Genomic DNA, 14113 nt, shown 5'->3' with positions numbered 1-14113 from the left:
CATCCTGTCAGCTCATCAAACTGTCATCACACCTCCTTCATCCTGTCAGCTCATCAAACTGTCATCACACCTCCTTCATCCTGTCAGCTAATCACACCTCCTTCATCCTGTCTGTTCATCAAACTGTCATCACACCTCCTTCATCCTGTCAGCTCATCACACCTCCATCATCCTGTCAGCTCATCAAACTGTCATCACACCTCCTTCATCCTGTCAGCTCATCACACCTCCTTCATCCTGTCAGCTCATCAAACTGTCATCACACCTCCTTCATCCTGTCAGCTCATCAAACTGTCATCACACCTCCTTCATCCTGTCAGCTCATCACACCTCCTTCATCCTGTCAGCTCATCAAACTGTCATCACCCCTCCTTCATCCTGTCAGCTCATCAAACTGTCATCATCCCTCCTTCATCCTGTCAGCTCATCACACCTCCATCATCCTGTCTGCTCATCAAACTGTCATCACACCTCCATCATCCTGTCAGCTCATCACACCTCCTTCGTCCTGTCAGCTCATCAAACTGTCATCACACCTCCTTCATCCTGTTAGCTCATCAAACTGTCATCACCCCTCCTTCATCCTGTCAGCTCATCACATCCCCTTCATCCTGTCAGCTCATCAAACTGTCATCACCCTCCTTCATCCTGTCAGCTCATCACACCTCCTTCATCCTGTCAGCTCATCAAACTGTCATCACACCTCCTTCATCCAGTCAGCTCATCAAACTGTCATTACACTCCCCTTCATCATGTCAGCTCATCAAACTGTCATCACCCCTCCTTCATCCTGTCAGCTCATCACACCCCCTTCATCTTGTCAGCTCATCAAACTGTCATCATCCCTCCTTCATCCTGTCAGCTCATCACACCTCCTTCATCCTGTCATCTCATCAAACTGTCATCACACCTCCTTCATCCTGTCAGCTCATTAAACTGTCATCACACCTCCTTCATCCTGTCAGCTCATCAAACTGTCATCACACCTCCTTCATTATCCTGTCAGCTCATCAAACTGTTATCACACCTCCTTCATCCTGTCAACTCATCAAACTGTCATCACACCTCCTTCATCCTGTCAGCTTATCAAACTGTTATCACACCTCCTTCATCCTGTCAGCTCATCACGTCTTCATCCTGTCAGCTCATCAAACTGTCATCACACCTCCTTCATCCTGTCAGCTCATCAAACTGTCATCACACCTCCTTCATCCTGTCAGCTAATCACACCTCCTTCATCCTGTCTGTTCATCAAACTGTCATCACACCTCCTTCATCCTGTCAGCTCATCACACCTCCATCATCCTGTCAGCTCATCAAACTGTCATCACACCTCCTTCATCCTGTCAGCTCATCACACCTCCTTCATCCTGTCAGCTCATCAAACTGTCATCACACCTCCTTCATCCTGTCAGCTCATCAAACTGTCATCACACCTCCTTCACCCTGTCAGCTCATCACACCTCCTTCATCCTGTCAGCTCATCAAACTGTCATCACACCTCCTTCATCCTGTCAGCTCATCAAACTGTCATCACACCTCCTTCATCCTGTCAGCTCATCACACCTCCTTCATCCTGTCAGCTCATCAAACTGTCATCACCCCTCCTTCACCCTGTCAGCTCATCAAACTGTCATCATCCCTCCTTCATCCTGTCAACTCATCACACTTCTAAGCCTGTAAATCTATAGAACGTCCAGCCATCATGATTATGAACCTCAACCACGATCATAAAAAAAGGCATGATAATTCAAACTGTGGTAAGATGACTGTTGATATCCAGGTTTTTATCAGTATAAATCGTGTCAATAAGAACAACAAGGCGCTAGGGAGCAGAATGGAGTAAAATACAACCAGCTAATAAAGGTGGTGACAACAGCATAGTAATCAATACGTCAGCCTCATCCGGACCCATGTGTTCCTACAGTATTTATTTAACCAGTCAGTTATAAGAACTAAGTCTTATATACAATGACAGCCAAACCCGGACGACGACGGGCCAATTGTGCACCGTCCTACGGGACTCCCGATCACGGCCGGATGTGATGCAGCCTGGATTCGAACCAGGGACAGTAGCGACGCCTCTAGCACTGTGATGCAGTGCCTTAGACCGCTGTGATGCAGCCTGGAATCAAACCACGGTCTGTAGTGACGCCTCTAGCACTGAGATGCAGTGCCTTAGACCGCTGTGATGCAGCCTGGAATCGAACCACGGTCTGTAGTGGCGCCTCTCGCACTGTGATGCAGTGCCTTAGACCGCTGTGATACAGCCTGGAATTGAACCACGGTCTGTAGTAACGCCTCTAGCACTGAGATGCAGTGCCTTAGACCGCTGTGATGCAGCCTGGAATCGAACCACGGTCTGTAGTGACGACTCTAGCACTGAGATGCAGTGCCTTAGACCGCTGTGATACAGCCTGGAATCGAACCACGGTCTGTAGTGACGCCTCTAGCACTGAGATGCAATGCCTTAGACCGCTGTGATGCAGCCTGGAATCGAACCACGGTCTGTAGTGGCGCCTCTCGCACTGTGATGCAGTGCCTTAGACCGCTGTGATACAGCCTGGAATCGAACCACGGTCTGTAGTGGCGCCTCTCGCACTGTGATGCAGTGCCTTAGACCACTGTGATACAGCCTGGAATTGAACCACGGTCTGTAGTAACGCCTCTAGCACTGATATGCAGTGCCTTAGACCGCTGAGATGCAGCCTGGAATCGAACCACGGTCTGTAGTGACGCCTCTAGCACTGAGATGCAGTGCCTTAGACCGCTGTGATACAGCCTGGAATCGAACCACGGTCTGTAGTGGTGCCTCTAGCACTGAGATGCAGTGCCTTAGACCACTGTGATACAGCCTGGAATCGAACCACGGTCTGCACTGACGCCTCTAGCACTGAGATGCAGTGCCTTGGACCGCTGTGATTCAGCCTGGAATCGAACCACGGTCTGTAGTGGCACCTCTAGCACTGAGATGCAGTGCCTTAGACCGCTGTGATACAGCCTGGAATCGAACCACGGTCTGTACTGACGCCTCTAGCACTGAGATGCAGTGCCTTAGACCGCTGTGATTCAGCCTGGAATTGAACCACGGTCTGTAGTGGCACCTCTAGCACTGAGACCACTGTGATACAGCCTGGAATAAAACCACGGTCTGTAGTGACGCCTCTAGCACTGAGATGCAGTGCCTTAGACCAATATGATACAGCCTGGAATCGAACCACGGTCTGTACTGACGCCTCTAGCACTGAGATGCAGTGCCTTAGACCGCTGTGATTCAGCCTGGAATTGAACCACAGTCTGTAGTGACGCCTCTTGCACTGAGATGCAGTGCCTTAGACCGCTGTGATACAGCCTGGAACCGAACCACGGTCTGTAGTGACACCTCTAGCACTAAGAAGCAGTGCCTTAGACCACTGTGATACAGCCTGGAATCGAACCACGGTCTGTACTGATGCCTCTAGCACTGAGATGCAGTGCCTTAGACCGCTGTTATACAGCCTGGAATCGAACCACGGTCTGTAGTGGCACCTCTAGCACTGAGATGCAGTGCCTTAGACCGCTGTGATACAGCCTGGAATCAAACCACGGTCTGTAGTGATGCCTCTAGCACTGAGATGCAGTGCCTTAGACCGCTGTGATACAGCCTGGAATCGAACCACAGTCTGTAGTGACGCCTCTAGCGCTGAGATGCAGTGTCTTAGAACACTGTAAGTTCATAAAGACTAAGTTCATAAAGACTGAGTTCATAAAGACTGAGTTCATAAACACTGAGTTCATAAACACTGAGTTCATAAAGACTGAGTTCATAAAGACTGAGTTCATAAAGACTAAGTTCATAAAGACTAAGTTCATAATGACTAAGTTCCTGAAGACTAAGTTCATAAAGACTGAGTTCATAAAGACTAAGTTCATAAAGACTAAGTTCATAAACACAGTAAGTTCATAAAGACTGAGTTCATAAAGACTAAGTTCATTAATGCAGTAAGTTCATAAACGCTAAGTTCATAATGACTATAAATTCATGAAGGCAGTAAATTCATAAAGACCTTAAGTTCATTATTTTACCAATGTCCAGTCTAGGGTTCTATTTAATATACTGGTTCATTTGAATCAGAATCATTACAGCTGAAGCAGTCTCTTTAAAAGGGCACTACTCACCATGGTAACTAAGTAGAAACTCTAAAAGGGCACTACTCACCATGGTAACTAAGTACAAAGAACCCGCTAGTGCTGAAATCACTGTGGAACTTGATGAGGACATGATTGGCTGTGGTATAGACCTCTTTCTGGGGCGTGTTCCCACTGAACTGACCAATCTGAGGAGATCCTTGGTCAGGGCCGTCCCTGTAAGGAGAGACGACAACCAATCAGCGGTGAGTTAGTTTCCCCAAAGCTGTGTAGTTAATTAGTCTAGACAGCCTGGTCGAACAGCAGAGAGAGAGAGTCATTAGTCTAGACAGCCTGGTCGAACAGCAGAAAGAGAGAGTCATTAGTCTGGACAGCCTGGTCCCACAGCAGAGAGAGAGAGAGTCATTAGTCTAGACAGCCTGGTCGAACAGCAGAGAGAAAGAGAGTCATTAGTCTGGACAGCCTGGTCCCACAGCAGAGAGAGAGAGAGTCATTAGTCTGGACAGCCTGGTCCCACAGCAGAGAGAAAGAGAGAGTCATTAGTCTAGACAGCCTGGTCGAACAGCAGAGAGAAAGAGAGTCATTAGTCTGGACAGCCTGGTCCCACAGCAGAGAGAGATAGTCATTAGTCTGGACAGCCTGGTCGAACAGCAGAGAGAAAGAGAGAGTCATTAGTCTGGACAGCCTGGTCCCACAGCAGAGAGAGAGAGAGTCATTAGTCTGGACAGCCTGGTCCCACAGCAGAGAGAGAGAGAGCCATTAGTCTGGACAGCCTGGTCCCACAGCAGAGAGAGAGAGAGTCATTAGTCTGGACAGCCTGGTCCCACAGCAGAGAGAGAGAGTCATTAGTCTGGACAGCCTGGTCCCACAGCAGAGAGAGAGAGAGCCATTAGTCTGGACAGCCTGGTCCCACAGCAGAGAGAGAGAGAGCCATTAGTCTGGACAGCCTGGTCCCACAGCAGAGAGAGAGAGAGTCATTAGTGTGGACAGCCTGGTCCCACAGCAGAGAGAGAGAGTCATTAGTCTGGACAGCTTGGTCCCACAGCAGAGAGAGAGAGAGAGAGAGAGAGAGAGAGGCATTCGTCTGGACAGCCTGGTCCCACAGCAGAGAGAGAGAGAGTCATTAGTCTAGACAGCCTGGTCGAACAGCAGAGAGAAAGAGAGTCATTAGTCTGGACAGCCTGGTCCCACAGCAGAGAGAGAGAGAGTCATTAGTCTGGACAGCCTGGTCCCACAGCAGAGAGAAAGAGAGAGTCATTAGTCTAGACAGCCTGGTCGAACAGCAGAGAGAAAGAGAGTCATTAGTCTGGACAGCCTGGTCCCACAGCAGAGAGAGATAGTCATTAGTCTGGACAGCCTGGTCGAACAGCAGAGAGAAAGAGAGAGTCATTAGTCTGGACAGCCTGGTCCCACAGCAGAGAGAGAGAGAGTCATTAGTCTGGATAGCCTGGTCCCACAGCAGAGAGAGAGAGAGCCATTAGTCTGGACAGCCTGGTCCCACAGCAGAGAGAGAGAGAGCCATTAGTCTGGACAGCCTGGTCCCACAGCAGAGAGAAAGAGAGAGTCATTAGTCTAGACAGCCTGGTCGAACAGCAGAGAGAAAGAGAGTCATTAGTCTGGACAGCCTGGTCCCACAGCAGAGAGAGATAGTCATTAGTCTGGACAGCCTGGTCGAACAGCAGAGAGAAAGAGAGAGTCATTAGTCTGGACAGCCTGGTCCCACAGCAGAGAGAGAGAGAGTCATTAGTCTGGACAGCCTGGTCCCACAGCAGAGAGAGAGAGAGCCATTAGTCTGGACAGCCTGGTCCCACAGCAGAGAGAGAGAGAGCCATTAGTCTGGACAGCCTGGTCCCACAGCAGAGAGAGAGAGAGTCATTAGTGTGGACAGCCTGGTCCCACAGCAGAGCGAGAGAGTCATTAGTCTGGACAGCTTGGTCCCACAGCAGAGAGAGAGAGAGAGAGAGAGAGAGAGAGAGAGAGAGGCATTCGTCTGGACAGCCTGGTCCCACAGCAGAGAGAGAGAGAGTCATTAGTCTAGACAGCCTGGTCGAACAGCAGAGAGAAAGAGAGTCATTAGTCTGGACAGCCTGGTCCCACAGCAGAGAGAGAGAGAGTCATTAGTCTGGACAGCCTGGTCCCACAGCAGAGAGAAAGAGAGAGTCATTAGTCTAGACAGCCTGGTCGAACAGCAGAGAGAAAGAGAGTCATTAGTCTGGACAGCCTGGTCCCACAGCAGAGAGAGATAGTCATTAGTCTGGACAGCCTGGTCGAACAGCAGAGAGAAAGAGAGAGTCATTAGTCTGGACAGCCTGGTCCCACAGCAGAGAGAGAGAGAGTCATTAGTCTGGACAGCCTGGTCCCACAGCAGAGAGAGAGAGAGCCATTAGTCTGGACAGCCTGGTCCCACAGCAGAGAGAGAGAGAGCCATTAGTCTGGACAGCCTGGTCCCACAGCAGAGAGAGAGAGAGTCATTAGTGTGGACAGCCTGGTCCCACAGCAGAGAGAGAGAGTCATTAGTCTGGACAGCTTGGTCCCACAGCAGAGAGAGAGAGAGAGAGAGAGAGAGAGGCATTCGTCTGGACAGCCTGGTCCCACAGCAGAGAGAGAGAGAGAGTCATTAGTCTGGACAGCCTGGTCCCACAGCAGAGAGAGAGTCATTAGTCTGGACAGCCTGGTCCCACAGCAGAGAGAGAGAGAGTCATTAGTGTGGACAGCCTGGTCCCACAGCAGAGAGAGAGAGAGTCATTAGTCTGGACAGCCTGGTCCCACAGCAGAGAGAGAGAGAGAGTCATTAGTCTGGACAGCCTGATCCCACAGCAGAGAGAGAGAGTCATTATATCAATTGTTTGACTGTAAATCTTCTGAGGGTGAAGTATACACAATTTTCCACATGAAGCCCTTTGAAGTTGTGAGAGTGGTCTAGGTCTGTGGCCCTGTAGCGATGAGCAATAACCAGGGGAGAGTGTGAGTTACGCCTGTATCCCAAACAACCAGGGGAGAGTGTGAGTTACGCCTGTATCCCAAACAACCAGGGGAGAGTGTGAGTTACGCCTGTATCCCAAACAACCAGGGGAGAGTGAGAGTTAGGCCTGTATCCCAAACAACCAGGGGAGAGTGAGAGTTAGGCCTGTATCCCAAACAACCAGGGGAGAGTGAGAGTTAGGCCTGTATCCCAAACAACCAGGGGAGAGTGTGAGTTATGCCTGTATCCCAAACAACCAGGGGAGAGTGTGAGTTAGCCCTGTATCCCAAACAACCAGGGGAGAGTGAGAGTTAGGCCTGTATCCCAAACAACCAGGGGAGAGTGTGAGTTAGGCCTGTATCCCAAACAACCAAGGGAGAGTGAGAGTTAGGCCTGTATCCCAAACAACCAGGGGAGAGTGAGAGTTAGGCCTGTATCCCAAACAACCAGGGGAGAGTGAGAGTTAGGCCTGTATCCCAAACAACCAGGGGAGAGTGAGAGTTAGGCCTGTATCCCAAACAACCAGGGGAGAGTGAGAGTTAGGCCTGTATCCCAAACAACCAGGGGAGAGTGTGAGTTAGGCCTGTATCCCAAACAACCAGGGGAGAGTGAGAGTTAGGCCTGTATCCCAAACAACCAGGGGAGAGTGAGAGTTACACCTGTATCCCAAACAACCAGGGGAGAGTGTGAGTTAGGCCTGTATCCCAAACAACCAGGGGAGAGTGAGAGTTAGGCCTGTATCCCAAACAACCAAGGGAGAGTGTGAGTTACGCTTGTATCCCAAACAACCAAGGGAGAGTGTGAGTTATTTGTCTCCCAAACAACCAGGGGAGAGTGTGAGTTCCCCCCTGCGTCCTAAATGCCACCCTATCCTCTACATAGTCCATTATGGGCCATGGTCAAACGTAGTACACTTTATAGGGAGCAGGGTATCCCTAAAACTTGGTAGCTAACGTAACACTTTATTTCTCTTGATAATAACCAGCCAATCAGCAAGGAGAGAATAAATACTGTTAAATCTTTGACCGTTAGACCATCGATCTTCTGAAGTGCCTGAAGTGAACAACAACAACAACAACAAATCCACCAAAAATGAAGCAGGTTACCGTTGTTTTTTATTTATTTATTTTACCAGGCAAGTCAGTTAAGAACAAATTCTTATTTTCAATGACGGCCTAGGAACAGTGGGTTAACTGCCTGTTCAGGGGCAGAACGACAGATTGTGTACCTTGTCAGCTCGAGATTTTGAACTTACAACCTTTCGGTTACTAGTCCAATGCTCTAACCACTAGGCTACCCTGCCGCCCCAAGTGATGTGACCCAGTGTAGTCTGGGTTTAGGTCATCGAGGGTATTCGTGACTAGTTAAGTGCTACGAAAGCCACAAAGCTTTCTGGGGAACAATCACCCCTATCGTTGTGACCCAGTGTATTCTGGGTTTAGGTCATCGAGGGTTTTCGTGACTAGTTAAGTGCTACGAAAGCCACAAAGCTTTCTAGGGAACAATCACCCCTACCGTTGTGACCCAGTGTATTCTGGGTTTAAGTCATCGAGGGTTTTCATGACTAGTTAAGTGCTACGAAAGCCACAAAGCTTTCTGGGGAACAATCACCCCTATCGTTGTGACCCAGTGTATTCTGGGTTTAGGTCATCGAGGGTTTTCGTGACTAGTTAAGTGCTACGAAAGCCACAAAGCTTTCTGGGGAACAATCACCCCTACCGTTGTGACCCAGTGTATTCTGTGTTTAGGTCATCGAGGGTTTTCGTGACTAGTTAAGTGCTACGAAAGCCACAAAGCTTTCTAGGGAACAATCACCCCTACCGTTGTGACCCAGTGTATTCTGGGTTTAGGTCATCGAGGGTTTTCGTGACTAGTTAAGTGCTACGAAAGCCACAAAGCTTTCTAGGGAACAATCACCCCTACCGTTGTGACCCAGTGTATTCTGGGTTTAGGTCATCGAGGGTTTTCGTGACTAGTTAAGTGCTACGAAAGCTACAAAGCTTTCTGGGGAACAATCACCCCCAAACACGTACAGACACATTTAAGAAGGAAAATACACTGGATACAGAATGAAGAAGAATGAAGAAGAAGAATGAAGAAGAAGAATGAAAAAGAAGAATGACGAAGAAGAAGCACGTTGCTGTACTATGAGTGGTCTGGGTCTTCCCGGGTCCTAGCTAGCTAGCTAAGTGCTGTACTATGAGTGGTCTGGGTCTTCCAGGGTCCTAGCTAGCTAAGTGCTGTACTATGAGTGGTCTGGGTCCTCCAGGGTCCTAGCTAGCTAAGTGCTGTACTATGAGTGGTCTGGGTCCTCCAGGGTCCTAGCTAGCTAGCTAAGTGCTGTACTATGAGTGGTCTGGGTCTTCCAGGGTCCTAGCTAGCTAAGTGCTGTACTATGAGTGGTCTGGGTCTTCCAGGGTCCTAGCTAGCTAAGTGCTGTACTATAAGTGGTCTGGGTCTTCCAGGGTCCTAGCTAGCTAAGTGCTGTACTATGAGTGGTCTGGGTCCTCCAGGGTCCTAGCTAGCTAGCTAAGTGCTGTACTATGAGTGGTCTGGGTCCTCCAGGGTCCTAGCTAGCTAAGTGCTGTACTATGAGTGGTCTGGGGCCTCCAGGGTCCTAGCTAGCTAAGTGCTGTACTATAAGTGGTCTGGGCCTTCCAGGGTCCTAGCTAGCTAAGTGCTGTACTATGAGTGGTCTGGGTCTTCCTGGGTCCTAGCTAGCTAAGTGCTGTACTATGAGTGGTCTGGGTCCTCCAGGGTCCTAGCTAGCTAGCTAAGTGCTGTACTATGAGTGGTCTGGGTCCTCCAGGGTCCTAGCTAGCTAAGTGCTGTACTATGAGTGGTCTGGGTCCTCCAGGGTCCTAGCTAGCTAGCTAAGTGCTGTACTATGAGTGGTCCGGGTTCTCCAGGGTCCTAGCTAGCTAAGTGCTGTACTATGAGTGGTCTGGGTCCTCCAGGGTCCTAGCTAGCTAGCTAAGTGCTGTACTATGAGTGGTCTGGGTCCTCCAGGGTCCTAACTAGCTAAGTGCTGTACTATGAGTGGTCTGGGTCCTCCAGGGTCCTAGCTAGCTAAGTGCTGTACTATGAGTGGTCTGGGTCTTCCAGGGTCCTAGCTAGCTAAGTGCTGTACTATGAGTGGTCTAGGTCTTCCAGGGTCCTAGCTAGCTAAGTGCTGTACTATGAGTGGTCTGGGTCTTCCAGGGTCCTAGCTAGCTAAATGCTGTACTATGAGTGGTCTGGGTCTTCCAGGGTCCTAGCTAGCTAAGTGCTGTACTATGAGTGGTCTGGGTCTTCTTGGGTCCTAGCTAGCTAAGTGCTGTACTATGAGTGGTCTGGGTCCTCCAGGGTCCTAGCTAGCTAAGTGCTGTACTATGAGTGGTCTGGGTCTTCTTGGGTCCTAGCTAGCTAAGTGCTGTACTATGAGTGGTCTGGGTCCTCCAGGGTCCTAGCTAGCTAAGTGCTGTACTATGAGTGGTCTGGGTCTTCCCGGGTCCTAGCTAGCTAGCTAAGTGCTGTACTATGAGTGGTCTGGGTCCTCCAGGGTCCTAGCTAGCTAAGTGCTGTACTATGAGTGGTCTGGGTCCTCCAGGGTCCTAGCTAGCTAGCTAAGTGCTGTACTATGAATGGTCCGGGTCCTCCAGGGTCCTAGCTAGCTAAGTGCTGTACTATGAGTGGTCTGGGTCCTCCAGGGTCCTAGCTAGCTAAGTGCTGTACTATGAGTGGTCTGGGTCCTCCAGGGTCCTAGCTAGCTAAGTGCTGTACTATGAGTGGTCTGGGTCCTCCAGGGTCCTAGCTAGCTAAGTGCTGTACTATGAGTGGTCTGGGTCTTCCAGGGTCCTAGCTAGCTAAGTGCTGTACTATGAGTGGTCTAGGTCTTCCAGGGTCCTAGCTAGCAAAGTGCTGTACTATGAGTGGTCTGGGTCTTCCAGGGTCCTAGCTAGCTAAATGCTGTACTATGAGTGGTCTGGGTCTTCCAGGGTCCTAGCTAGCTAAGTGCTGTACTATGAGTGGTCTAGGTCTTCCAGGGTCCTAGCTAGCTAAGTGCTGTACTATGAGTGGTCTGGGTCGTCCAGGGTCCTAGCTAGCTAAGTGCTGTACTATGAGTGGTCTGGGTCTTCCAGGGTCCTAGCTAGCTAAGTGCTGTACTATGAGTGGTCTGGGTCTTCCAGGGTCCTAGCTAGCTAAGTGCTGTACTATGAGTGGTCTGGGCCTTCCAGGGTCCTAGCTAGCTAAGTGCTGTACTATGAGTGGTCTGGGTCTTCCAGGGTCCTAGCTAGCTAAGTGCTGTACTATGAGTGGTCTAGGTCTTCCAGGGTCCTAGCTAGCTAAGTGCTGTACTATGAGTGGTCTGGGTCTTCCAGGGTCCTAGCTAGCTAAGTGCTGTACTATGAGTGGCCTGGGTCTTCCAGGGTCCTAGCTAGCTAAGTGCTGTACTATGAGTGGTCTGGGTCTTCCAGGGTCCTAGCTAGCTAAGTGCTGTACTATGAGTGGTCTGGGCCTTCCAGGGTCCTAGCTAGCTAAGTGCTGTACTATGAGTGGTCTAGGTCTTCCAGGGTCCTAGCTAGCTAAGTGCTGTACTATGAGTGGTCTGGGTCCTCCAGGGTCCTAGCTAGCTAAGTGCTGTACTATGAGTGGTCTGGGTCCTCCAGGGTCCTAGCTAGCTAAGTGCTGTACTATGAGTGGTCTGGGTCTTCCAGGGTCCTAGCTAGCTAAGTGCTGTACTATGAGTGGTCTAGGTCTTCCAGGGTCCTAGCTAGCTAAGTGCTGTACTATGAGTGGTCTGGGTCTTCCAGGGTCCTAGCTAGCTAAATGCTGTACTATGAGTGGTCTGGGTCTTCCAGGGTCCTAGCTAGCTAAGTGCTGTACTATGAGTGGTCTGGGTCTTCCAGGGTCCTAGCTAGCTAAGTGCTGTACTATGAGTGGTCTGGGTCCTCCAGGGTCCTAGCTAGCTAAGTGCTGTACTATGAGTGGTCTGGGTCTTCTTGGGTCCTAGCTAGCTAAGTGCTGTACTATGAGTGGTCTGGGTCCTCCAGGGTCCTAGCTAGCTAAGTGCTGTACTATGAGTGGTCTGGGTCTTCCCGGGTCCTAGCTAGCTAGCTAAGTGCTGTACTATGAGTGGTCTGGGTCCTCCAGGGTCCTAGCTAGCTAAGTGCTGTACTATGAGTGGTCTGGGTCCTCCAGGGTCCTAGCTAGCTAGCTAAGTGCTGTACTATGAGTGGTCCGGGTCCTCCAGGGTCCTAGCTAGCTAAGTGCTGTACTATGAGTGGTCTGGGTCCTCCAGGGTCCTAGCTAGCTAAGTGCTGTACTATGAGTGGTCTGGGTCCTCCAGGGTCCTAGCTAGCTAAGTGCTGTACTATGAGTGGTCTGGGTCCTCCAGGGTCCTAGCTAGCTAAGTGCTGTACTATGAGTGGTCTGGGTCTTCCAGGGTCCTAGCTAGCTAAGTGCTGTACTATGAGTGGTCTAGGTCTTCCAGGGTCCTAGCTAGCAAAGTGCTGTACTATGAGTGGTCTGGGTCTTCCAGGGTCCTAGCTAGCTAAATGCTGTACTATGAGTGGTCTGGGTCTTCCAGGGTCCTAGCTAGCTAAGTGCTGTACTATGAGTGGTCTAGGTCTTCCAGGGTCCTAGCTAGCTAAGTGCTGTACTATGAGTGGTCTGGGTCGTCCAGGGTCCTAGCTAGCTAAGTGCTGTACTATGAGTGGTCTGGGTCTTCCAGGGTCCTAGCTAGCTAAGTGCTGTACTATGAGTGGTCTGGGTCTTCCAGGGTCCTAGCTAGCTAAGTGCTGTACTATGAGTGGTCTGGGCCTTCCAGGGTCCTAGCTAGCCAAGTGCTGTACTATGAGTGGTCTGGGTCTTCCAGGGTCCTAGCTAGCTAAGTGCTGTACTATGAGTGGTCTAGGTCTTCCAGGGTCCTAGCTAGCTAAGTGCTGTACTATGAGTGGTCTGGGTCTTCCAGGGTCCTAGCTAGCTAAGTGCTGTACTATGAGTGGTCTGGGCCTTCCAGGGTCCTAGTTAGCTAAGTGCTGTACTAACTATAGAGATTTAGGGGGGGGGGGGGGCTCAACCCAGCCAGAGTATCCAGAGAACCTGAGTTTATGTTACGTAAAGCCCAGCTAAATGAGGTCAACAACAGCCTCAGCCAGTACTAATGATTTTCAATGATAAGCAATTTCCCTCCGGACTGCTCCTTAATAGGGTTGTCATTATGGGTGAACCTTTCGCTGAAGCCTTCGGCCGCTGTCGTCTGCTCTGCTGTACCGGAGAAAACGCATTAGCACTAATGCCGACGTCGTGAGAGAGGAGATACATCTGTTTTCCTGACTGACTGCATCCGAAAAGGGAAACCAATTCATCTCTATTGAGTCCAACAGAAGTGTTTTTGGCATGTTTATTGAGTCCAACAGAAGTGTTTTTGGCGTGTCTACTGAGTCCAACAGAAGTGTTTTTGGCGTGTCTACTGAGTCCAACAGAAGTGTTTTTGTCATGTTTACTGAGTCCAACAGAAGTGTTTTTGTCATGTTTATTGAGTCCAACAGAAGTGTTTTTGTCATGTTTATTGAGTCCAACAGAAATGTTTTTGGCGTGTCTACTGAGTCCAACAGAAGTGTTTTTCTAAAGTGGATGCCTCTTGCAGATGCCTTGTTCTGACTGTAAGCCCGAGGCAGAGCTCAAAGTGTCCCCATGGGAGTGGAGAGAGAGAGAAAGGCCCGGGGTTGGGTTCCCCTGGCGGGGCTGTGTGGTGGGGGTGTGACTGCCTACGGTGCAGCTGAGTTGTTCTACTACTCTACTGTTCTGTTCTGGAATCCAACGGAGGAGAATTCCACATTCTACATTCTACATTCCACATTCTACATTCTACATTCTACATTCTACATTCCACATTCTACATTCTACATTCCATCTGGCCTCCATTATGCCGATGATTCTAAAAACATATTGTAATGCTTTGCTTTTTAAAAACAAGCAAGTGTAGCCCAATAAATACCTCAGGAAAACTGATGGAATTGATGGTTAACTGCTTTGTTA

At 49.8% G+C, this 14113-nt stretch overlaps 1 protein-coding gene across 1 annotated transcript in view; it reads right to left on the bottom strand.

Annotated features, from left to right (window-relative positions):
* The window catches only part of LOC149984278 (CUB and sushi domain-containing protein 3-like), a 569716-nt gene that overhangs the window by 175569 nt on the left and 380034 nt on the right, over positions 1 to 14113 (bottom strand). Inside the window, exon 46 of the mRNA XM_090219648.1 lies at positions 4199 to 4344. Coding sequence (XP_090075774.1) covers positions 4199 to 4344 — 146 coding nt within the window. The remainder of the gene's footprint in view (positions 1 to 4198; positions 4345 to 14113) is intronic.

Source organism: Oncorhynchus mykiss, chromosome 3 (assembly GCF_057628025.1).
Source record: "Oncorhynchus mykiss isolate SJ-2025 chromosome 3, ASM5762802v1, whole genome shotgun sequence".
Lineage (NCBI taxonomy): Eukaryota > Metazoa > Chordata > Actinopteri > Salmoniformes > Salmonidae > Oncorhynchus > Oncorhynchus mykiss.
This window is presented reverse-complemented; position numbering and strand designations above follow the sequence as displayed.